The 24,693-nt window shown below is 32.9% G+C and overlaps 2 protein-coding genes across 3 annotated transcripts; one reads left to right on the plus strand and one right to left on the minus strand.

The window, feature by feature from the left end:
• Nucleotides 1-361: 361 nt before the first annotated feature.
• Nucleotides 362-5,637, minus strand: LOC106661089 (beta-1,4-glucuronyltransferase 1-like). The gene is made up of 6 exons (XM_014384240.2): nucleotides 5,436-5,637; nucleotides 1,641-1,841; nucleotides 1,223-1,558; nucleotides 960-1,151; nucleotides 735-902; nucleotides 362-673 (listed from the first exon to the last, which is right to left on the minus strand). The coding sequence occupies exons 1-6, from the start codon at nucleotides 5,601-5,603 to the stop codon at nucleotides 479-481; spliced, it is 1,260 nt and encodes a 419-aa protein (XP_014239726.1). The 5' UTR covers nucleotides 5,604-5,637; the 3' UTR covers nucleotides 362-478.
• LOC106661087 (sortilin-related receptor-like) lies at nucleotides 5,535-24,579 on the plus strand. 2 transcript variants are annotated; one of them, XM_014384238.2, is made up of 35 exons: nucleotides 5,535-6,077; nucleotides 6,141-6,389; nucleotides 11,581-11,733; nucleotides 11,790-12,056; nucleotides 12,119-12,378; nucleotides 12,456-12,666; nucleotides 12,749-12,928; nucleotides 12,995-13,268; nucleotides 13,338-13,530; nucleotides 14,006-14,212; nucleotides 14,282-14,456; nucleotides 14,694-14,932; nucleotides 14,992-15,211; nucleotides 15,275-15,436; nucleotides 15,503-15,695; nucleotides 15,755-15,861; nucleotides 16,123-16,249; nucleotides 16,334-16,486; nucleotides 16,546-16,676; nucleotides 17,102-17,233; nucleotides 17,300-17,492; nucleotides 18,194-18,409; nucleotides 18,486-18,628; nucleotides 19,426-19,723; nucleotides 19,791-20,005; nucleotides 20,080-20,326; nucleotides 20,643-20,741; nucleotides 20,798-20,956; nucleotides 21,343-21,602; nucleotides 21,736-21,839; nucleotides 21,902-22,060; nucleotides 22,123-22,319; nucleotides 23,828-24,028; nucleotides 24,113-24,121; nucleotides 24,473-24,579. In XM_014384238.2, the coding sequence occupies exons 1-35, from the start codon at nucleotides 5,877-5,879 to the stop codon at nucleotides 24,529-24,531; spliced, it is 6,393 nt and encodes a 2,130-aa protein (XP_014239724.1). In that variant the 5' UTR covers nucleotides 5,535-5,876; the 3' UTR covers nucleotides 24,532-24,579. The 2 variants fall into 2 exon arrangements, with proteins under 2 accessions (XP_014239724.1, XP_014239725.1); XM_014384239.2 differs by lacking the exon at nucleotides 24,113-24,121.
• The last annotated feature ends 114 nt before the right edge of the window (nucleotides 24,580-24,693 follow it).

The raw sequence follows: 24,693 nt of genomic DNA on the forward strand, positions 1-24,693 counted from the left end.
AATATGAAACCACAAGAATAGCATCACACTTTATGCCATGAAGATGATCTAAATAAAGGTCGAAACGTCGACAAAAAAATTAAAAAGGTGTTTTTCTAAACTACCTCATTCATGACCACTCCTCACACTTCAACAAATTATGAAACAGCAGGTCACTAAAAAACACACTTTTTTTACAATCTGCCATGTTAGAAAAACCTTTTAATAAAGATTTAATTAACAAATTATTATTACTTTCTGATCAACATTCTTTCTTATTAAAGTTGAATATTTTCAATGGTAACTGAAATGCCTAAATTAATTTATTTAAATGATTTTATATACACAAACAAACAAGTGATAAAGTATAATTAAGAATAACAGTAAAACAGTCATTAGATTTTATTTTTAAAATCTGTGTGCTTTAATTATTTTATGTTTTTAATGATTGATTTCTTTCTGCTTCTTCACTCAACACAAAGAGTTTTATTTTATGAAGTTAGTAACATTTTCTAGATGAATCGATATATTTGAATCTTAGTTCAGCCTTGAATTGCCTAAACAACATGCGGTTACTATCTTGATCTACTTCCTTTTCCTCATGGAAAGAATTGCTTGTTTTAAAGCCTAAATGAATCAGAAAACCATTGTTCAAAACCGAAAACGTGTAGCCTGCAACATGGAGCTCGCACACCTAAAAATTCAAAACGTTCGGTATATATTTTTTTTTTAAACGCCAAAGTTAAATGAATTACCTGGCTTATCCTGTTGAAACCGTACTGTTTGAACCGCTCATCATACAGTGGGACGTTGTTGCTCGAGATATAGAAAGGCTCCCAGGGGTCTTTCCAAATAACATCAAACAGTGCAGCCATTTCTGCACCAGGAGGTTCATTAAGCCAAGCATCGTAATTTGTTGGCGCCTAAAATAATTTTTTAAAATTTATCATAACGAAGAATTTTTTTTGCCTTTCACTAACTTGACATTTGGAGCATAATTCAGTATAAAACGGTCTTATCTCGCCTGTTTCAACAAGATTGAGCAGCTGAGCTTTGTTCAAAGGAGGCTCCACATTATCTTTAGCCTCAAAGACAGGAATAACAAAGACTGTTTTGTCATACTGATGAGTTTTTTTGAACAGTCCTCTTTGAGTTGCAAACAATAAAAAATCCTGAAAATAAATATTTATTTTTAAAAAAAATTATATTTGTAAGCATTTAATTTTAAACTGGAGAAATGTACCGATCTAAGATTTTCATTTGGCATCATGTCAACATCAATAACAACCACAAACTCAGTTGTGGTAGCCCTCCTGGCGACATTTCTCAACAAATTGTTTGGAAATTTGTTTGTGGAGGAATAATTCTGGTTTTCTTCCTCGACCCGTGTATCACAGCTGTCATCAGTGTCAAATTCTGGCATCAACAGTGGTGGATTGTTTTTCGCCGGTACGGGCGAGACGAGCGAGAATGTGACATTCTCTTTGAAAACCTGCGAGCAGGCTATCAGTTGGGAGACTTTCAAAAGTGCTTTTGGAATAATGTCCTCTTCCATGTACAAAGCCACTGATATGGGACCCTGCAAGGCGAGATCAAATAAGTTATATATATATATATATATTTTCTTTTGTTAAAACTTTTTTTTTTTTTTTTTGTTTTACCTGCCATCTTTTTGCAAGGGAGACTAGTTTAAAAATATGATCAAAGGAACACTGAGTGACCAATGTAATATCTGGGATTGGTGTGGAAAATACGCTGTGCCTGGACTCCTGGAGAACAGTTGCAATTCTGTACACACCTGTCGAGTCTAAAAAATGTTTGTTTCTCAGTGTGTCATCCAGCAATGAAAACAGGGTCTTTATCTATTAAACAAATAAAAATGCATTAAAATAAAAATTAATAATAACTATAAATACAATGAACCTGTCTAACCTAAACCTAAAAAAACATAACAAACAATTAAGTTGGTTATTAGAGATTAAGCTTAAATAAGTAGAGATTATTTAAAAATAAATTTGATTTAAGAAATTTAGATATTAATTAATTTATAAATAAATTATTACATGTATGTAAAACATGTTTTTGCCTGAAGAAAAACATTGTTTCATACTTATTCAAACTCATTTCGGCCCTGTGTCATCTTCAGTGAGGCACTCCTCCCAGATGATGGTGTAATGCCGAAATGCATAACTCAAAAATCCACCAGTAGACCCAGTAAGTGACCCCGTGTCAGTTCAACATACCAATTATAATTATTATAACGCTATTGATAATTAACTCTTGAAATAATTTTTCAAGAGAAAGGCAGGCATTTCATTTCAGTATCGAATGTTTTCGAACTGAAATTGTATATATTCTCAAGTTTTTATTGTTTCACCCTGTGAAAAAAGGTTCAGTTCTTTTCAAGGATTAATTGCTAATTTTGCCATTTTTTGGCAGAGACAAATGATTTTCTTACATAAAACTTTAATTGATCTTTAATAAAGACCAACGTTTAAAGATTTATGTGCACTAAATAAAATCCTTTTGTGATTCTGTTTCTGAACATTATTAAATTTATTATTAAACTCATTACATCACATTACATTATTAAATGTATTACATTATCTTGTCAAACTGTCTAATTAAATAGTCAATATTGTTTCTTTAATTATCTTGGCTTCCAAAATGTTTATCTTTTTCCTTTTGGGAATCCTCTTTCTGATAAGAGAAATTAATAGACTTTTTCACATTTGACCTCTATATTCTAAAAGATCAATTAAACTCACATAATAAATTATTTATTGTATAATAATTAAATTTAAATGATTTATGAATTAATTTTAAAATAACAAAATTCGGGGGTCCTACTGATTTTTCTTATTTTAAAAATAGGTTTTTACCACCTAAATGATCAATAAATCAATATCTTCTGACCTGACCATCTTCCAGTTGCTACTAAATTAATCAAAACAAGTATGTAAGTGTTTTTTTACATGCAATTTTTTTTTACATTCATGTAATAATTTATTTATAAATTAATCAATATCTGTTCAACATGAGTTCACCGACTCACAGACCAAAACCCATCATCAACTCATTTGGTGCATGTTAAGCAGATGACCCAGTCAACCAAGAATCCTTGATACTGATAATATTCTCTTATAATTAAGTTCATATGCACTTTTAAATCTTAGAAAAGCTTTCTAAGTAAGTTTTAAAAACTGTACTCTGAAAGTTGGCAATGCCATGACCCTACCTAAAAAAATGAAACTCTTGAAACCAAGGATGAATTTTCAATATTTTATTTAAAGTTCGACCACAAGGGGAACAACTCAGTAAAACCCCTTAAAATTATTATTTAACATATTGATTGCGGAGTGAATTCCAGAAATCTAAAGAGGAAAAGCAATTTAAAAGTCGTGAAGTACTAACAATAAGCTAACAGTTTAACTGATGACCCTGATTAGAAAACAAAAACCTACAAGCCTGAAACTGCAGTAAAGAAGAGTTGCGCAAATGACCATCGAAAGTATGGCAATGAATAAACCAAATAGTTTAAGCCTGGGATGTTATATGTACTTCTAGGTATAAATTTCATTTTCCGCTTCAACAAATTAACCATCGTTTAAATGTAAATGGCTTAAAAGAAAAATTCAATCACTTGAACCAACTTCATAAAGACTTCTGAGTTAATGTCTTTAATGAGAGAAAGATCCCAAGGGATTAACGAAAAACAATTATTTATTTTTAAGATGCTACATATTTTTAGGCAAGAAAATATTTTTTCCTTTCAAGAACATAAATAACTTGAATACTGGTTTAAAAGATTGGATAAACTCTTTTACAAAGGTGTAAATTAACTTCACAGAATAGCAACAAGCAGACCTGTAAGTGAAGAACCCTAAAACCAAAAGCTCACAATAGGAATGATACAGAAATTATATTTTTAAAAATTGTGTACATATGTTTTTAATAGCTTGGAAGATAATTTGTAAATTAACCCCTTAGCAGACTGCTGAGTCAACTAAGAACTGGTGAGTTATGGTGAAGAAACCAAATACTTTGGGATTATTTTTCTTGAAGAAAAAAATCAAATAACTTTCATCCTTTGTCGTATCATCTCTCCTCCAAACTAAAGTGCTCAAAAATGAATAGGGATATTTGTAATTTATTCTTATTCTATTAATTTTCATTACATTAACTGATATATTCTTGTTAGTTGGATAAAAAAAAAAATAGAAAATACAAACCAAAAACAAATGTTAATCATCATTTTTAATAATGGATTTAACTAAGAATAATAAACATGAAGATTACTCATTTTTCAAACAAACACCTTTTCTCATCTTTTCTCCATTTTAATCCAGTATTCTCTTTAGCCATGGAAAGACATCATCTTGAACCAGAAGCTCCCAATATTATTGTGAGAATGAGTCGAGATGACCGGTAAGTGGATATCGCAGAGGCAGTCGGCGTTTGTCAGAACATGGTCTCCCAGGCTTTAGACTGATTCCGAGAGGCTGGAAGTGCCAATAGGAGGCCTGGTAGTGGATTAAGATGCAAAGGGAGGAGAAATATTGTCATTGCTGCAAGAGAGAACCCTTTTCATAATGCCCACTAGATCCTAAATGAAGTGCAAGATGTTTTGGCAAGGCTTTTATCAACACAAACTATCTACACAGTCCTCCAGCAACAGAGTATGATGCAGCGAGTACCTAGATGAGAACACAATTGGAATGCTTTTAAGTTTAATCATGTTTCTGTCTGTGATAAAAGGCGCCAAAGAATCTACCAAGAACAGGGGGTGCATACAACTGGGGTTCATGCTCCCTTCAGTGGAGTTTTGAGTTAGCATTGGTCTGGGCTGGGATTTAAACTGGACAACCAACTGGGCTCCATATTGTTGAAGGCAATCTCACCGTAGACTGTTGGATCCAAGAAATTATCGAGGAATACATCCCTCAAACCAGGGATCTCATTGGCAGGGATTTTCGATTTCTGGTTGAATTTGGTTCTGCCAGACCTAAGAGGAAGATTTGTTCATCAATCCCATTGACTGTGGTGGGATGTCGTAGAGAAGGATTTTCTATCACCATCCGTAGCCAGTTGACCTGCAATAACTGAGTGCAGCATTGCATCTATGGGGTGAAATTCCTTATGAAATTAGTGACAATCTCATTAACAGTATGGTTAACAGACAGAGGAAAAAAACAATTTCTAATAAATTTTAATGCAATTTATAATACAAATAAATACCAAATTGGGGAAAGCAAAAACTACAAAATTGTCTATTCATTTTTGAGCAGTTTACTACAACCCTGTTCCTCTTCCAACAACCGATTTCATCCACTATTTGGGACGTTAATGAATAATGAAAACTGTTCGTTTGATCACTTTAATAGACCACACTTCATGTTAAAAATGGTTTTTGTTAAGGTACATTCGTAATTAGTCGAAAGTGCATGCGAATCTACCTCATTTTCAGGGGAAATGACAACGCTGTCTTTTTCAGCGTTCAAAACTTTACTCTTTTGCAGTCTTATCGAGTCCAAGTGGTTGAGTAGGATCAAATGGATCACTTGCAGCACCGCGACCACGGCAGTCAACAGTAGAATTATTTTAGTCCATGACCCAATGAACATTTTACATTGAGATCTACATGTTTGTTTACATCGTCCTGCTTCTGCAATCAGACGGGCAAGGGTCGACCTTCACTTATCAGTTAGACGGTGTCTCCCCCGATTAACGTGGGCGTATGCGCGTGCGCCGTGAACGCACTACTAGGCCACCGATGCTGACTCATCCCTGGCGATCTTCGCGTCTTATCAACAGTCGATTCATTCGTCGTTCGGCTCTTCTCTGGTCAAAGTCGGCCAACTGATTTTCTCTACGTTTCGTCGTTAATTCGCCTAAACATGGCAGGCGGACGGCTAATCGGAATTAGCTGTTTTATTTTATTGATGTTCCTTTGTACTTTGACATCTGCCTTTTACGGAAGGACACAGGACGAGGACTTATTTGTGCTTGACCACGATGACGACTCATCAGCCATGAACCGTCTAGTACCGATTAGGAATAAAAGAGACACTGCTGAAAACGAGGACATCAAGACAAAGGTGAGCCATACCATGCTTTTTAACTGACATCATTTTAAATTCGGTTTTTATTTTTCTGTCAAGGTGTCCAAGATCAAGAACTCTCGCCAGCAGTTGGTCGTCCACTGGTCTGGCCAGGGCTCCAATATCATGATATGCCTGGCGAAGAGCTTCGAGCCTCCCAAGTTTAAGGAGAAGCCTGCACCGTCCGGAGTGTACATCTCGTACGACGCCGGAGGCTCATTTCAGAATAAGATGGACCATTTCATGGTTGATAACACCACTTTTGCTTCCGTTGACACTTTCTTTAGTCACAAAAGAGAAAAGCGATTCGTAAGTTTCCATAATCTCGAGATATGTTATCTTTGCAAATATTTACTTTGGCTATTTTAAATGTATGTAAATACAAACAAGTCGCTGCAATCTCCATTAGGTTTTTTCCTGTTGATTTAATTTAACAACAAAACAGTATTTTATTGATTTGATTAATTTCTTATACCTCGAGTAGCCAGAAGTTAATAAAATGCTACGATCTATGTGGAGAGTTAAGTAAAATAAATACCCAAAAAAATTTACAATACTGCCTAAAATTTGAAAAATGTCAAAAAAAATCAAACATACTAAAATGTAAACGATTGAAAAAACAGAGTTCATACAAATCACTACTGACCAGTTTATCGGCCAGTAAATAATCAACTTTTTATTAAAGGAATTCGTATTGAGAGGAAAAGACATGTTAGGACTTGTTGAATGATGGCCATTGTTGGACTGGGAAATAGCTTAGGTCATCATTGATCAGAATAGATGATTCATTAAATTTATAAAATCCATGTCAACTCTTACAATACAGGGCTGGGAAAATAAGGATATTTGTTAATTATATCTCTCATTCGACTAAAATGAATCTGTTAAAAAACGACCGTGAAGGTTTGTTTAAGGGCCAGCACATGGTTAAGGACGTCATTATTCAATTTTAATAATAAATTACTACTATGTTACTGGCCTGAAAACAACCAATCTTCATCAGTTAATTTTGAGGTGGATACGATACACTAAATAATCACGATTAGGTCGGTTAAAGTAAAAATCTTTTATGCAATAAAAGTTACTTGTTTATTTATAATGTATTAGAGTGTTAAATTTTAACAAGGGAACTATTCTACTGAATCAATAATTGTAACAACCATAATTTATGCTGAACAAGTATTGGGTTTATTGGGTCCCTCTTCACTAACAGGTTTGTTGAACTATTCAAACGCATTTCGGCATTGTACCATCTTCAGTGAGGAACTCATCAAATACCATTTAATCTGTAATTATCTTATTGGCAAATGATTAATTGATACATTCAAAAATGTGAATAATTACACGACTTATATAATAACATTTTTCCCCATACAGCGAACAAAAAGACAGACAAAGATAGTTTAATTTTAACAAATCTTCCGAACTAGATAATTTCAATTTATCGTGTAATTGGTTGTTGTTATTTAACATTAGGTTTAAAAAAAAATTAAATAAAATTTTAAATCTCACCTTTTTTTAACCAGTTACATGATAAATTGAAATTATCGAGTTCCGGAGTATTATTAAAAATAATCTAATAATCTCAACTCATCTTTTTGTTTGCACCATGTGAGAATAAAAGCTGTCTTATAAGACAGTACAATTATTTGCATCATTAGATTTTTTTTAAGAAAGGAAAGGAATTTTAAAATGTAAAAAAAGAGCATTTGGAGAGGGAAAAAGTTTATCAAAAGAAAGACTTGATGCATCAACTTATTAAAATTTGAATAGCACCAGTAAATCTATGAAAAATTACCTACTTAGCTTTACAATAAAATAAGCAGCAATACAATTAAGGCCAATTGCCTGTTCTACATATGTAAAACAGTGACTGACTATCAGACACCGTACAGACCAAACAGCTGCAAATAAAAGGGCTCTTATAATGATATGGATAAACGCTAAGAAAGGATTTCTTGAAATTCCATCCTTAAGGGAATCCATATGGACAATTTTTATCGTGTATAGACCGAAGTAAACTGAAAAATGGAAGAATATGAGAATCGAGACATTATATTGGAAAGCATGTGCGCGAAAAAAGATAAAAAAGAAGGAAACCATGCAGAGGTCAGCCCATAAATTTCCCACTTTATATGTATATTAGAAAGACCCACTAGCACTCTGCATCGCATTAGAAGGGTACAATAAAACAGAGTCCATGTGGTGAAGCCAATGGTTTGATTTATAAGAAAACAACCAAGTGGTTTAGGATTTTGACAAAGTAAAATTTAAATTCTTCCTATGTTCTTGCAGGCTTAGAGAAGATTGTCGCTGTGGACAATATAGAATGTTGAAAAAAAAATTGGAAAAAAACTGTTAAGTTCCATAAAAAAAAAACCTGATCTACTATTACATGAATAGCTTTTAACAAAAAAAAAAAAATCTACAATTTACTGTTGAAAAAGAATAAAATATAAATATTAAAGTTTAAATTATTAAAATAAGGAGCATTCATTGATTTATTTCATTTATGAATGTAATAAGCAGTATGATCTATGATAGGCTCATCATTTTGCCGGCATATAAACAACTTCTATTATTTAACAACTGTTTTCCTCTATAATAATTCATTTCAGATAGATAAATACGTTTTATTACTTGATTTAAAAATAATAATATATCAAAATGGGTCGAACAATCAACTGATATATACAAGTGGATCAGTAACTGGATTTTATAGCTTTCAAGAAATAATAATTTCTTCTAAGATGCAAAAGAAAAACAAATCAATATAGCACCCTTATTAAAAACAAGTTGCACCAATTGTCCCAACTTGTTTTCTCCTTATTTACAAATACTTGGTTTGGCATTCTGACAAAAAAAAATACATTTACTCCACGTTTGATTTTAACCCTCATAACAGGCAAAATGAACTAGTATTAATTGTAAATAGTTAATCTTCACTCGTAGAAGGCTTTATGTTCTTTCTCTGTTCCTCTTTGTCTAGGATTGTTTCTGATGACTAAGTGTAACAATATCAAATTAGGATTTCTTAGCAAAGCAAAAACAACGATGAGTAATTTATTAACAAATAACAAAATAAAAAAATAAAAACCTTTGCTGGCAGACAAAAGACCATTTATTTTACTTTTATCATAAATAACTTGTTTATTTTCTTTTGTAACTTACAATCCTGTGTTAGCTGGAAGACAGATGTAACTCACCTACAAGAATTATATAAAGAGAATTTTGAATAGTTAGTACATAAAAACACATAATTTGATTTAATTTATTCAGAGAGATTAGCTTATTTGAATAAATAATCCGATCAAGACTCGAGAAGCTTGACTTCTTATAACCAATCAACCACTCTTTTTCTCTAATAGTACAATTCGTTTTTGCTAAATAAACCGTTTTTAATCAATCTCAAACACCTGTTTTTATATTTTGAGTGGGTTTAATATGAGCTTGGAAGATCACAAGGCCAGATTGCTTCATAATAAAAAATTATCATACAAGTCATTTATGTAAAAAATTAATTATCTATGAACTGTCGTGCTCTACCTATTAGTTATCTATTAGAATTGTACAAAGATAATTGTTCGTTTTTCAACATAATAGAATAATATCTTTCTGTTATCTAGAATGGTATTATTAAACTTTCTAACACTATCAGTTGGGGGGAATGTATGATTCATGCTTTAATAGAATAAAAATGAAACCTTACATTCCCACTTTTTAGCCAATTTAGTCAAATACCCTCATACTGGGCATTTATCGGGTTGTCCGGAAAATAATGCAGGATTTTAAGTTTTCATTAAAAAAAATCTATATAAAATATTCTGTTTACGTTTACAGGATTACTCATNTATTGAGAGTATGGGAAATTATTTTGATTAAAGAACATTGCTTTAAAGTAACTAGTTTCTTTTTTTTTGTTTAATACCAAAATACTGCATTATTTTCCGGACAACCCAATAGTATGTGGGAGCAAAAATAGACTAATTATATTAATTAAAAATATGAAACTACAAAAAAAATCAGAAAATAAAAATTTATTGCTGACAGAAAAAAGTATTTCTTTGAAGAAAGCTTTTCATATAATCATATTTTTTCTCACGCAAAGTGTTTTCTGAATGCTGACATTTCAGTATTTATCAAACGTATATAAAAAATTCATGACTCTCTCCAATTGCAGTTTATATCAATATCCTTTATAATTATTTATATATAGATAGTATAATTATTTATATATTATTACCTTATTAGAAGTTATATAATATATAATTAAAAGCATAAATGTTTGGTCTCACTGTTACAAAATCAATATTAATTTCTTCTATTTTTATTTATTTATTTGTTTGTTTTTAATGCTCTACTCACAAACACTACCTTTGACATTCTGCCAATTTTCTCAGCATAAAATTTTGTTTTGTTTGTCGACTTTACACCTCCCCCCAGGGTTGATGTTTAATTTTAGCCCTCCCCTTGAAAAAGTTTCCATCATGAATAATCAATCCTTATCCACTATTTCAAAGCTGGTCTTAGCTAAAACGACCCTTCCTGTTGAGTAATCATAGATATATAACAAATTGGACTTCCTTTTAACTAACCCAGCTCTATGATTCATCGTTTTCCCCCTCAACATTTTTTCATCTCCTTGTTTTTAAAAACGTAAGCTGGCAATTAAAACTGTTAAATTATTGTTAAAGCTTATTTATACAATCAACATTTTAAATAAAATAATCTGTCATTTATGCAAGATTTTTTTTCTGTAGTAACACAATTTATAAAACTTGTGAAATAATTGAAAGAATTTTAGAATTTTAAGAATTAATGTTTAAGAACGGCAGCATAATTTTGACAAGAAGCTATTGATTTTATTATATACTTGCGATAATCCAAATTCCCCAGAAATACTGGATGGGTTTTGGGTTTTTCATTGGAACAAAATTAGAGATGTACTCCAAGCCTACAATTTTAAGCCGTATCACTCTGATACAGGTTTTCTATGAGTGTGACACTGATTATGACTTGCGTCTAAAGTTCAGAGTGGAAATGTTGATTTGGGACACTGAAAAAAAAAACTCTACCATACATCCTGGGGACTGATGAATCAAAGTTTACAACAAATGATAAACTGAAACGGTGGCATTTTAGATTGTGGGCAGAAGAAAACCTTCAAATTGTGTACTCTTGTCGTGTAACAACAGATGATGTTCCTCTACAACGTCAAAGAATGATACTATAGCTTAATGGATGCCCAAACAAGGGCAGGCAGTTAATATATTATAGAATGTAGATTGGAACCAACTCTGTAGAATTTTTCTATTATTTTAATTTGTCAATTAGACATTATTTTAAACAATTTCTTATCTTTAAAGAAAACAACCACAATAGACAAAAAGTTATCTTTGTAAAAATTAAACAAATTAAGCTGAACAATATTAATGACAGCATTATTTCAATTTATTTATCATTAATTTATCTGTTGTGACATTATTGTCTTTGTTTTCAGATTATATTTGTTGACAAGTTCAATAAGGTATTGTACCTTACGAAAAATTACTTGAAGGATATTACGAGGAAGAAACTTGACTTTTCTCCAAATAAAATTCTCTACCACCCCGACACTCCATATATATTTTTAGTCCATGATAACGACAAAAAGGTGAGCTTTATTTTGCTTGTGCCAATGGCAAAAACATAAGACTTTATTGTATTCAGCTTTACATAACAAGAGATTTCGGAGAATCATTCACCCTCGCACAAGTTATGGTCAAGAGTTTCTTCTGGGCGGAGAAATGGAAGGACACTTACAGTGACACTCCATCCAGGACTCTGCTTGTTCAGAGGATCGAATCAAATTCATCGGCTATCATAGCGCTTAAAGATGTCGCCAATGAAAGGATAAATGTTGTACCGATAAGGCAGGAAGTTGAGCAATTCTCTGTTGCCGGAGATTTTATTTTCACCTCTAAAAGATTGTCCCCTGTGAGTTTTAGTTATCAATCATTAAAACGTTTAGTTCAACAAAAATTTTAAAAAAATTTCAGGGTAAGAATGAAGTGTATATATCCTACCAAGGTGGTGAATTCCTCAAAGCAGAATTTGATTCCAATCTTGACTGTGCTGGCTTTTATGTTGCTGATGTGACCGAAAGACGTATTCTAATGGTCATAGCTCACACAGAAACCCTCTCAAATATTTTTGTTTCGGAATATAAGAGTGGAGTGAAAAAGTACTCATTCAGACTCAGCCTGGAAAGAGTTTTTGCGTACATCCCTGATGTTATGTGGAAGACTTCTTGGCTCAAGTAATTCACAGTACAATTATATTTATGCTCATTTGTTTGGTCTCACTGGTTTTAACTTTTTTCTCTATTTCTTCCAGTGTGGTAACTGAAAAAGCTTTTGCTGACGTTTACAAAGTGCAGGGTATGAAGGGAATTTACATTGCTTCTCAAATGCAAGAATCAATACCGGAAAGTGAAATAAATACTGCACATTTGACAAGTGTTATTACATACGATTGGGGTGGTGAATGGAACCTGCTGGATCCTCCTGTTTACAATGAACATTTTGTACCTTATAAATGTCATGTTGTAAGCATTTACATTCTCAAGAATTGAAGAGAAACACATTTCATTTTGGCCAAAAATATAATGCTCGACATTTATTTTGTAGAACGAAAGCTGTTCTCTTCATGTCGCTCAGAAATTCAACAACTTGTATCCCATTACTCGTTCTCTTCAAATATTAAGTTCTGCTTCAGCACCAGGAATTATAATTGCAATTGGTTTCATTAAAAAAGCAGAAAAAGCTGGCATCGTAATAAGCAGAGATGCTGGCCTAACCTGGTACAAAGTAATTATTTTATAAATCTTGAAATTTATCAGCTCTTGGATATTGAATATTTGTCAAATATTTTAGGTATTGCAAGAAAACTACTTGTTTAGTATGGGAGATCATGGAGGAATTCTAGTCGCAGTCAAATCGTTCAGTAGCTCTGGACCTACTAACGAAATACTTTACTCACTCGATGAAGGTGAAACTTGGCAAAAACACATTTTCATACAATCACCTATTAAAGTTTACATATTAATGACGGAACCGGGAGAAAATACTACGGTGTTTACTTTATTTGGCACTGATCCTGCTTCACAGGAATGGCATATCGTGACCATCGATTTTAGAAATGTTTTCAGTAAGTTGTTTTCATTTTTACACCTCCACAACAAAATTTTATATCAATAAATTCATTTTATTATTTTAGAAAGCAACTGCACTGACAAAGACTTAAAAGATTGGTATCCTTCAAGTAAAACGTCTGTCAAAGCTGCATGTGTTTTGGGACGAAAAGAAACATACAGAAGAAGGTCAAGGCATTCCAAATGTTATATGGGTGCAGATTATGATCAACCAATATCTACAATACCATGTGCCTGTGATTTTGATGATTTTGAGTGGTAAATAAATGTTTTTTTACAAAAGAAAAGGATCTGGGGCTGAGATCGTGGGGGATATGATTCTTGCATGTCTTCTCATTCTGAGTTTGAAGTTGGAATCCCAGATTTGGCATTTTATTTTATGATTTCATTTGTTTTATAAATGTGTCCTCTTCAATAGCTAAAATGGTGTGTTAAAGCCGTAAGACTTAAAGAGAAGCCGAGAGGTTAGCATGATAGAATCTCGGCTCATAGACCCCATGGTCATGGGTTCGATTCCCGTCGTCACCCCTTGCCTTTTTTTCAAATACACAATACCATTCCCCCCCATTAATATAATGCATTGTTAAACTTGTCTTCGTCACCTAATATGCTATGTTCATAAGGCCATTAATGGTGGGGGGAACATTGTACAATAATTTATCATTTTGATTTATTATCCCCCCAAAATAAATTATAATAGTTTAGTTTTATTATAGTAATTTAATGTTTTCAGTGATGTTGGTTTCATAAGACACCTCGCTTCCCCTGACTGTATAAGAAATAAAACTGACTCTTCAGATCCTTACCGTGTACCAGAGACTTGTAAACCTGGAGAATTTTATAATAGGACTAAAGGCTACAGAAAAATTGATGACGACGCCTGTTACTTGACAGAACAGAGCCGAACATATTTACCAGACAAGTTGCCCTGTCCTTTAAGGTAATTAAAACAAAAATTGGTTGAGAATATTACATTTAAAAGATCTGTGAATTAACATTTGATTTTTAGCGAGAAGACGCAGTTTCTTCTTGTAGCTGCAAAAGATAAAATTATAAGAGTGGATCTGGTCAGTCACAATCATGAAATTCTACCCGTTAAAAATCTAAGAAATGTTGTTGCCATCGATTTTGACATAAAGGATAATTGCGTTTATTTTGCTGACATTGGCGACAAAAAAATTGGAGTAAGTGTTCTAGAATTTTTTTTTCTTAAAAGGACGTTTAATGTGTAGAATTTGCCAAACATCAAACAGCTGCAAATTTTTAATGTGGCACAATGACCGATAAAATCTGAGAACAAATGAAAATTACTACCTATACTTAGAATTCAACAAGTAGTTGAGACACGTGGGACATGGCAAATGCTGCGCTTCCAGAGTCGGCTTTGTACATATTTATTCTTATTTAAACTTTTCTGTTAGAGACAGTGCCTTTCTTCTGGCAAAGACGACATTGAATATTTAGTCACGGATGTAGCACTGCCTGTGGAAGGCATTGCATTGGACTGGCTTTCAAATATGCTGTATTTCGTCAATGGTAAGCAGGCAAAGATAGAAGTGATCAAAACTGATGTACCTCACGTGAGAAAAATGAGAAAAACCATTCTTAATGGAACGGTTCTGGGAAAACCCCGTGGTATTGCTATACATCCAGTAGCAGGGTAAGTTTATTTTTTATTACAAAAGCTTTGACCATTTTTTGTTATTATTTAATTTGCAGGTATATATTTTGGACAGATTGGTCAGAAAACAAACCTTCTGTAAGCAGGGCTCAACTCGATGGTGAAAATATAAAAAACCTATTTGTAGCCCCAACTGTTGTTTGGCCAAATGGAGTTAGCATAGATTTTATAGGAGAACGTATTTATTGGGTAGATGCAAAGTTAGATTACATCGCTTCTGCTAATCTAGATGGAAAATACATGAGAAAAGTTGTCAAAGTATAAACAACAAAACTCTAAAAAAAAAGTTAAAAAAATTAAAACAATAATTTTTTATTTTAGAGCTCAATTATACACCCTTATTCAGTTGCTGTTTTTAAGGATGATATATTTTGGGATGATTGGTCTCTGGAAAGCATTTTTTCTACGGACAAGGATGGGACAGAAGCAACACCTGCTATAAGGACTGTTCTTGACAAATTTCGAGGACTCATGGACTTAAAGGTAATTTCAGGAAGAATGTATTTCTTGACGACCTCGAGTGTAATTACTAATGTACTTATGCCCAAGGTGTATGATCACAGCTCTCAGCAAGGTTCAAATGCCTGTTCGAATAAAAGTGTCAAATGCTCCCACTTGTGTTTTGCTGTTCAATATGACGTTGCTAGTTGTGGTTGTCCTGACGGCTTGGTTTTAAGTAAAGGCGGATGTATGTGCCCGGGTGGCAACAAACCTCTGTTTAACGACCAATGTTCTTCTCCAGGTATGCAAGCCTTTATGTTAAAATTTAGTGATAGTTCTAATTCATAAATATGATTTCAGTGAACAAATGTTCGCAACAACAATTTACATGCACAATTAACAAATCGTGCATCCCCAATACATGGGTGTGTGATGGAGATAAAGATTGTGCCGATGGCTCCGATGAGGTACAGTGAATCACTTTATTTTTTACCAATTGTTTTTCTAAAATATAGTATTATGCAGAATATCATTTATTATATATTTTTTTACACTTTATTTTCATTATGAATGTAAATTAAAAACTGCTTATGATTACAAAAATATAATATTAACAATTTTTTAGATTGATAGCTGAAAATTTTTCAGTTCTTACCTCAATTCTTAAAGAATTTTTTTAAATTTAGATATAGTATAAATAATTATGGATATTAATGTGATAATTACAGATGAATTGCCCCAAAGTTTGTGATATTACAATGGTCAAATGTAATACAACTAATGAGTGTATTCCCATTTCTTGGAAGTGTGATGGTGAAAACGATTGCAAGGACCGTAGCGATGAAACAGATTGCAGTATGAATATTTTACATAACTTGTTTATAATCAGCTTTTTTATTTTATTTTAATTGTCCTTTTTTTATTTATTATTTGTTCAAGTTAAGCGCCATTGCAGAACAGAAGAATTTTCATGCGCCAACAATAATTGTGTATCAAAGAAATATGTGTGTGATGGAGATGATGACTGTAAAGATGGCTCTGATGAGGTGGGATGTAAGCATGAAACACCGACAGACTCGATCTGCTCGTCGGGTAATGTTGAAAACCGTGAATATAAGGGGAAAATATTCATTACTTTTTATTAACTTTAGAAACCAGTTTTAAATGTAACAACCAACAATGCATTCCCAAAACATGGATTTGTGATGGCGAAAAAGATTGTACCGATGGTTCAGATGAGAAAAATTGCACGAACAATAAATGTGAAGATTTTCAATTCAGGGTAAGAATTAAATTTATGGTGTTTAGTGACAGTTAGTTAATGATTATTTGGAGATCGTGAGATGCGGTCTGATGTGAAGTAGGTTTCAAAAAAAAAAAAAAACATTTTCTTTATCGTACCAATGTTTCGATCTTTATTGAGATCATCATCGGGCTCAAAAAGTTTGTTTTCTGTGTAGATGTTTCATTTTTGTGTGTCATGTTGAGAGTGCCCAATGAACAATAATGAAACATCTACACAGAAAACAAACACTTTGAGCCCTGAAGATGATCTCAACAAAGATTGAAACGTTGGCACAATAAAGAAAATGTTTTTTTCTGAAACACTAGACTGCATCTCACGATCTCCAAATAATCAGTAATTAATTAATTAAAGTTTATTAATTTTAAAATACAAAATTATTTAAATATAAATTATATTTTCAGTGCAAAATAACAAATCACTGTATAATCACAGATTGGGTATGTGATGGAGTCAGCGACTGTGGTGGTAATGACACTTCGGATGAGTCTAATTGCACACACACAGACCACAACAACCCAACACCCCCTATTATTGTAAGCTGGTTAAAAATAAATATACTATCACATGGATTTGTTTTAAATTAAATAAATTGATTTCAGAATTGCTTGAATAACATGTTCGTCTGCAGTAATGGTAAATGCGTGCCAAACGGGTGGAAATGCGATGGCATTAATGATTGTGGAGATATGTCAGATGAACTGGGATGTTCAGCAAGCAGAAAAGAAATTTATACAATGCCTGTTACTGATAAACCACACGAATGCAGCCGGTCCCAGTTCTTATGTGAAGATGGTTTGTCTTTTTTTTTTTAATTTATTTTATTTTTATTATTTATTTTTTTTATTGCACAACCTTTTTTTGTAAACGTTATGTAAGTATTTAAAAAAATGAAAAACTCTTCAAAAAGGTTGGTTGTGGTAACTAAAAAAATTTTTAGTGTGTGTGTGTGCGCGCGTGCACTCATGTGTATATGTAGTTCTTGAAAATGGCCCAAAATCGCTGAAACATTGAAAAAAAAAATTTTCTTCAACAAAAGGTCTACAAAAAAGAAAAATTTCATATTAAAAAAAAAAGTCAAAACATTCAAATATAAGTATGTACAATAAAACAACAATTCTATATAAAAATAAAGTATAAGGTGACTTAGAAAGAAATACTCATCCCTCTCGTCGAGCTTTCAAGGAATATATCACCTTTATCAGGACTTTGAAACTATTAGCAATAATTTACTTTAAATAGTTTCACGTGTGAAGGAGCATTTCCTTTCAAATTAGCCCTAATTTTATATTTAAAAAAAAATTATAATGCATATTGAAAGTTGATATTAATTACAATGGAAATAATCAAAGTACTACAATGACCTGTTCATATTTTTATTAAACTTTTACACATTTCATAACAATATTTTTTATATTGAATAATATAAGCAAAGTTATGTGCATTATCAGTATTTTATTTATTACATATATTTTATCTATTTTTTTCTTTTTTAGGAGAGTGTATACAACAATCTTGGGTGTGTGATGGTCGAAAGGATTGCAGAGGAGGAGAAGACGAAGCCAACTGTGAAAGTAATATGTCATGCCACAACTCAACTGATGTATTCCACTGTCGACACACACAATCATGCATTAAAAAATCATTAGTCTGCAATGGCAAGAAAGACTGCTTAGATGGAACAGACGAGGAAGATTGTCACTTCAATGCAAGTAATGCCATTTTTCAATTCTTGTCGTGTTCTCACTATTTTCTATTTTGAAAGATATTAACAGAGTTTTTTAACAGCTGTAGATCGAGCAATTAAGTGTGATGAAGGATATTTCCTGTGTGATCACAGATGTCTACCATTGGAGCAAATGTGCAACAGTATGCAGGACTGTAATGGCCATTCTGACGAGAAAAACTGCACAGCTGCACGTTTCTATCAAGTATGTGTAATTTAATGTAATTTTGATTAATTTATACAAAGATTAATTACACTATTTAAAAAAATTCCGTAATGGGGAAGTATAATCATGTAAACATAGGACAAAATTATACCACCACATTTGTTTGACCAATTGTACAAAAGCAAACAAATACTTGTTTATCTGTAAATAAAGTTGCCACAGCAACTCATTACTGTAAGATAAACATCCTGGGATTGAATCCACTGGCCCTGCATTAGCCCCTCGACATGCTTACAAATGGTCTTTTTTTTTCCAAAAACATCTGCACTCTGAAAACTCATATAATCTCATAGTTAAAATATCCTAGTTGAAAAAGATAGTTCTACTCACAAACTGGTTTTTAAGTACCAGTTGTGGATATTTGTTTTGGTGTAAAACAACCATGAAAAAGTGAAAGCTTGAACCAGTGAATTTTAATTAATAATCCCACTCCATCTCAATTATTTCTATTAAAATGCTTTTTTTCATTATTATTATTATTTCACAACCTTTTTTGGAAACATTATGTAAATATTTTTAAAAAAATGCAAAACTCTTCAAAAAGGTTGGTTGTGGCAACTAAATTTTTTTTAAATATACATATACTTTGTATGTGCGTGCACACATGTGTATAGCCATTTTTATTTAATTTTTTGTATTATTTCAACTGTGGAGTAACCTTGAATTATAAACAGAACTCTTCTTAATGAAAATAAAATATTTTGAAATTTCTTCATCACGGTAAATTGAAAATGTTGTCGTAAAATGAATTCTGATTTGGAACATATGATCTTCAGGTTCAACGTATAGCCTTGGACGAATACGGCAGGACAGACACTTCCATACGTGTCTACTGGTTGTTAAATTCAGTTAGTAACGTCACACTCCTGTTCCTCCCTTCAATCAAGTTGATACCAAATGATAACACCAAGCCTGGCTGGAAAAACCACACCGAATGGATTAATGAAACTTCATTTGTCTTCAATGATTTAATACCTTCACATACGTATAATATAACTGTTTATGTCAAAAGCGTAGCAAATGACACAACTTATCCCCCAAGTATTTATATCAGCGCTGGAACTCTGGATTCATGTATGTTAAATTGAATTTACTCGAACAAACCTTACAGATAAAAAAATAATTACACTTTTTCATTCAGTGCCTTCTCCGCCTTGGAATTTTACTGTTAAACAAAAATCCCTGTATGAAATGGAAGCTAGTTGGAATCCTCCAGTTCATGAGAATGGACAAATCAGGTTTTACCATGTTTTCTCAACCCCGCCACTTCCACCAGCAAAAACAATTGTTAACGGTGGTCAGCACTCAACAAAGATTTCTGGTTATTTCACACCTGGAACCTACTACACGTTCTGGGTATTTTATTAACAATTTTAAAAAATGAGTTTAATATAAGTGAAATATAATATTGTTTATCTCATTTTTTTTAGGTTGAAGCAGTAAATACAGTTGGGTCATCTAACTCTTCCCAGGTGTTTAATCTAGTGAGCGATAATGACGCAAATGTTCAAATTGTCACTAATTTAAGAGAAGATATGTCCAAACCAAAAAACCATACTGCAGTCGCTTTGAAATGGGATGGCATTTCAAATAGCACTAAATACAGAATTACAGTAACAACTCCTCCTCCATATCCAAAATTACCATCGAGGACAACTAATGAAACACATTTTACTGGTAAGCTTGTAAATTCTTGTTGGTATTGTTTATTACTGATTACTAACTTATATAAGCTCAAATCTGCACATGCATATATGCCAAATAAGTGTCTGTGTGTCTCACATGGCCTATTCTTAATCGGGGGAGGATGACCCTTCTTTCATGAGTTAATATCTATTTTCTTATAGTTTTGTCTTATTGTATTCCATCGAAAGAGCCCTCAGATATTATTTTCATCATTGAGAATCACTAGAAATATAGACAAGGCAAAAACCTATTGAAGAAAAATATCAATTTATATTTTTTTATGATTTACGTATTGTTTCTTTTTCAGTTAACGATTTGGCACCTGGTGTTGATTACCAGTTCCATGTGAATGCATACGTCAAAGAATACCATGGTCCAATATCCACCATCACTGTTACTACACCAGGTAGGACTTGAAATTATTATAAAGTAAAACAAACTTAAATGGCGAAATTGTTAAAGGTGAAGAACTTCCGATCGTGCCTGGGCTGTCGGTCACTGTGGCAAAGCACGTTGAAACTTCGGTCAGTTTGAAATGGGATGCACCAAAACCCAACGTATACAATGCAATGTGGGTTTATGGCATTTATTATGGATTGGACACTAACGAGTTGATGGAAGGTCAGCCAAATTACATTAATTTGTTAGGCAACTTTTTTTCATACAATTATTAATTTTATAAAACAATAATAGTCTTGCAACACTTCTTTGCTCTAGCATTTAATTAATTTATTTGAATTAAAAAAGCTTGAATGACAATTTGTATCTGTTAAAAAAATATTAATTTTGTTAAGAGTGCAACAAATCATATTCTGATAATATTCTTTTTACCTTGTAACTAAAGACAATTTTAACATAATAAATGATATTAAAGAACGTTATGTGGTCATTGGAAAAAAACAATAGGGCTGAATAAAATTAGCACCTATTACAATCCAATATATCTATTAAGAATTATCTTTGTGATAAAATGATATTAACTTTAGTCAAAAATGTTTTTCCCACAGGACCCAAAGGCAATACGACAAACATGAGTTTGACTTTGGTACATCTCCAGGCCTGCTCTAAGTACATGTTCGATATCGGTGTTATCGGACCTTTGGGTAAAGGGCCCTTAACCGCTACTCCGATTATTGTCACAACAGGTCACGATATAAAGGCTCCGCCTAAGAACCTTAAGGTCACTTCAAGTACGCATAATGATACTTTAATGGAGATAACTTGGAGCTCTTCTTGCTACATCATGGCCGAACCGATACGTTATATTGTAAGTATGACCCCAATACCATTAGTTATGATTAAATCTGAAATTCTATTTTTGTTATTTTTGAAAAATTAATTTGTATTGATCAATACATGGTTTCATTTAAAAAAATGAATAAATATTTTCATTATTTCAGATTTGTATACATGATCAAATCCTAGATAGGCCATCATACATAACACTCTTCCCTTCCAATGATACTGAATTTTCACACACTCTGATTGTAGAATATGGATCAAGGTGTGTGGATGTACACCAAGTAATTTTTTTTATTGCTCAGATAATACAATGGTTTCTTTTAGGTACAAAATTTGGGTTCAAACTGAGACAGGCATGCCTAGCAAAGCAGTTGAGTATTGGGCACCGTTTTTACCAACACCTCATCAAATTCGTGCGCAGGTGGAGTCGGACGTTTACGTGATTTACTGGAACCTTCATAACAATTTGCAACACATGCCATCGTAATTGATCCAAATTATTTATGAACTATGGACAGAAGTAACACTTTTCTTTTTCTTTTTAGGCATAAGTTTGAAATTCTGGTATCTGAAGGACCTACTTTTAATGAAACGACTGCAAAGGTCTATATTGCAGACAGTTCACCTTATAAATGTAATAACATGAAATTTGGTCTTATATATTCGATCGCTATCCGAGTCTTATCCGATAGCGGCTATCGGTCTCCATTATCTGAGATCACATCAGTAGCAGTTTCTATCGGTATGCAAACTTTTTGTGTATTATAAACATTACCAGACTTCTGAAAGACATTTTTGAATGTTCACCAATATAGGAAACAATTTGCATTTGTAGTGCTGCTTAGTGTTGTAAATATTCAGTATTATCTTTATATTATTATTAAATGGCATTGATTATCCTTGCACATCGATTCTCTCCGATTTCTTCAAACGATGATCATTGATTACAAAGCACTCAATTCTGTAATATAAATTATTAAAAAAATCTACATTTGCAAACTAATGGCATAAATTAATAGCAAATCATGAACATAAAAAAAAATTACCAAACACTTTTTATGGGTTTAGGGGGTTGATGCAGAAGATAATTCTTTCAAACCCAGATCTGCAAGCTTGATTAGAATTAGAATTTAGAATTAGCCTCTGGCCTCTCCCTGATGGATCAGGGGGAGTCACCCACCTTGGTGCCTGAGCGACTCCCAGGTTGGGCTTTGGTCGGGCACCATCGACTTCTGGTCATTTCAGCGCCCTTACATTCCCTAAAACTAGTCATTCTCACACTCACTCATACAATAAATACATACATACTCCTATATACAAACCCAATCACACATGCATATTCTATGTCTAGAATCCGGGTCGGAGGGTAGTCAATATTCTGCCCCGATGCTGCTTAGCAGAAGTGGAGCCTTGAAATAATATGCTGCACAGCCGCCCTGCATACTCCTCTAACATAAACTAAATCTAAACTTTAACCTATGAGATAATACCCCACTATATGCAACCCATTATCCAAATATCTCTTAAAAACCTAAAAAGTTTTTCTTTAAACTCACTGCCATGCTCGAGCATTCTCCTATCATACGACAGTATTCCATTTCGGTCCCTATATGGGGCCAAGCTGCGACACCCCTCCAACACGTGTGACACCGTGAGTCTATCATCTTGGCATGCTGGGCACCTAGGCCAACTTACGCCAACCAACTGGTACCCATGGGTCGCACATGTGTTCCGATTCGAGATATCCCTCCGGGATCCACCAGTCGACCATCGGCTTGACGGACACCAGCACATCAGCCGAGTCGGCCCAACGACGCTTCCACTTGTATAATATCATATTTTTCATTATTCTCTCAGCGTTGTCAGGCCAAATCGAGGTGGTCTCAACTTTATCACTGTGAGGAACGAGAGTACGCGCTTTCGCAGCTAGTTCTGCTCTCTCATTCCCATCCAGTCCAATGTGCCCTGGAATCCAGGCTAAAACCACTCTTGTCCGCAAGCTTGATAAATACGAAATGAAAACTAACAACTCAGCCATCATGGACTTGCTAAATTTTTAATAATTTACATTGTAAAAGCTTACACTTTTTTAAACTATACTTTTATTATGATAATTAAATGTTGACGCATTTTAATGACTGTTTGGTGATATAATCCCAAAACATCACAAATGTCTTCAGCCACACAGAGCTTTTAAGGATTTCTACTCTTTCCTAAATTATCTTAATTATTTTATTTTTTATTTTTCAGAGAGTACGACAAATAGCAGCAGCACTGCTACAAAAGTCTTTTCCATTATTATACCAATCACTTTGGTCATAGTCCTGGGTGTTGCTATTTTGACCGTGTTCCTAGTACGACATCGCAGGATGCAAAATTCATTTTCATCGCTTGCTAACAGCCATTACAACACGCGGTCTGGTGCAGCCACCTTCACGACAGATGGCTTTGGTAATTTAAAAAATACACTTATTATTTTAAATTTGAATTAATTTAAAATGATTTTTTTTTTACATTTTCCCTACCTGGTTATAGGAACTTTTGGTAAGTTTACATTCACTATCATGCTATTAATGTTTTACTCTTGTAGCTAGTAAAAAAAAATTACAAAATAACATTTCTTGTGGATTTATCTAGATTAACTACTTTTTTAGATTTTTTGGTTTTTGTTTAACAAAAATTTCAAATAACTTTTTTAAGGAAATTCATTACTTATTTAAACATTTATTTGGATGTTTCGGGAATTTACACCCATGAGCATCTTTTAAAAAAAATAACACCATTTTGCACCAAGCTGCATGGTCAACATGGAAGCAAAACCAAATAAACAAAACAAAAACCAAAAAATTAAAAAAGACAATTACTTTTTTTAAATTATTTTTTTTAATGTTTTAGATGATGATTCCCCTGTGATACGTGGCTTCTCAGATGACGAACCTCTAGTAGTTGCTTAAGTAGGTTTCACTCTGTGATAATTTTAATTTTGTACCATGCCGTAAGTATTAATGCAGAAAAACATGTTTAAAATGCCAGGTCTTCCAGGTTTTGTTTGAAGTTTTATAATTTCGATTAGATATTTATTGTAAATTGTTTTTTACTATCTTTACCTGGTATAT

Source organism: Cimex lectularius, unplaced genomic scaffold (assembly GCF_000648675.2).
Source record: "Cimex lectularius strain Harlan isolate CLEC.00 unplaced genomic scaffold, Clec_2.1 scaffold47, whole genome shotgun sequence".
In the NCBI taxonomy this organism is placed as follows: Eukaryota; Metazoa; Arthropoda; class Insecta; order Hemiptera; family Cimicidae; genus Cimex; species Cimex lectularius.

What these genes read in the sequence shown, in the direction of transcription:
- LOC106661089 (XM_014384240.2), bottom strand. Translation starts at nt 5,603, where the DNA reads ATGTTCATTGGGTCATGGACTAAAATAATTCTACTGTTGACTGCCGTG. An exon ending in CCCTTGCAAAAAGATGGCAG is followed by an intron (nt 1,559 to 1,640) that starts GTAAAACAAAAA and finishes CTCGCCTTGCAG; the next exon opens with GGTCCCATATCAGTGGCTTT. An exon ending in CAAATGAAAATCTTAGATCG is followed by an intron (nt 1,152 to 1,222) that starts GTACATTTCTCC and finishes ATTTATTTTCAG; the next exon opens with GATTTTTTATTGTTTGCAAC.
- LOC106661087 (XM_014384238.2), top strand. Translation starts at nt 5,877, where the DNA reads ATGGCAGGCGGACGGCTAATCGGAATTAGCTGTTTTATTTTATTGATG. An exon ending in GTGCCGATGGCTCCGATGAG is followed by an intron (nt 15,862 to 16,122) that starts GTACAGTGAATC and finishes TGATAATTACAG; the next exon opens with ATGAATTGCCCCAAAGTTTG. An exon ending in CATCACTGTTACTACACCAG is followed by an intron (nt 20,742 to 20,797) that starts GTAGGACTTGAA and finishes AAATTGTTAAAG; the next exon opens with GTGAAGAACTTCCGATCGTG.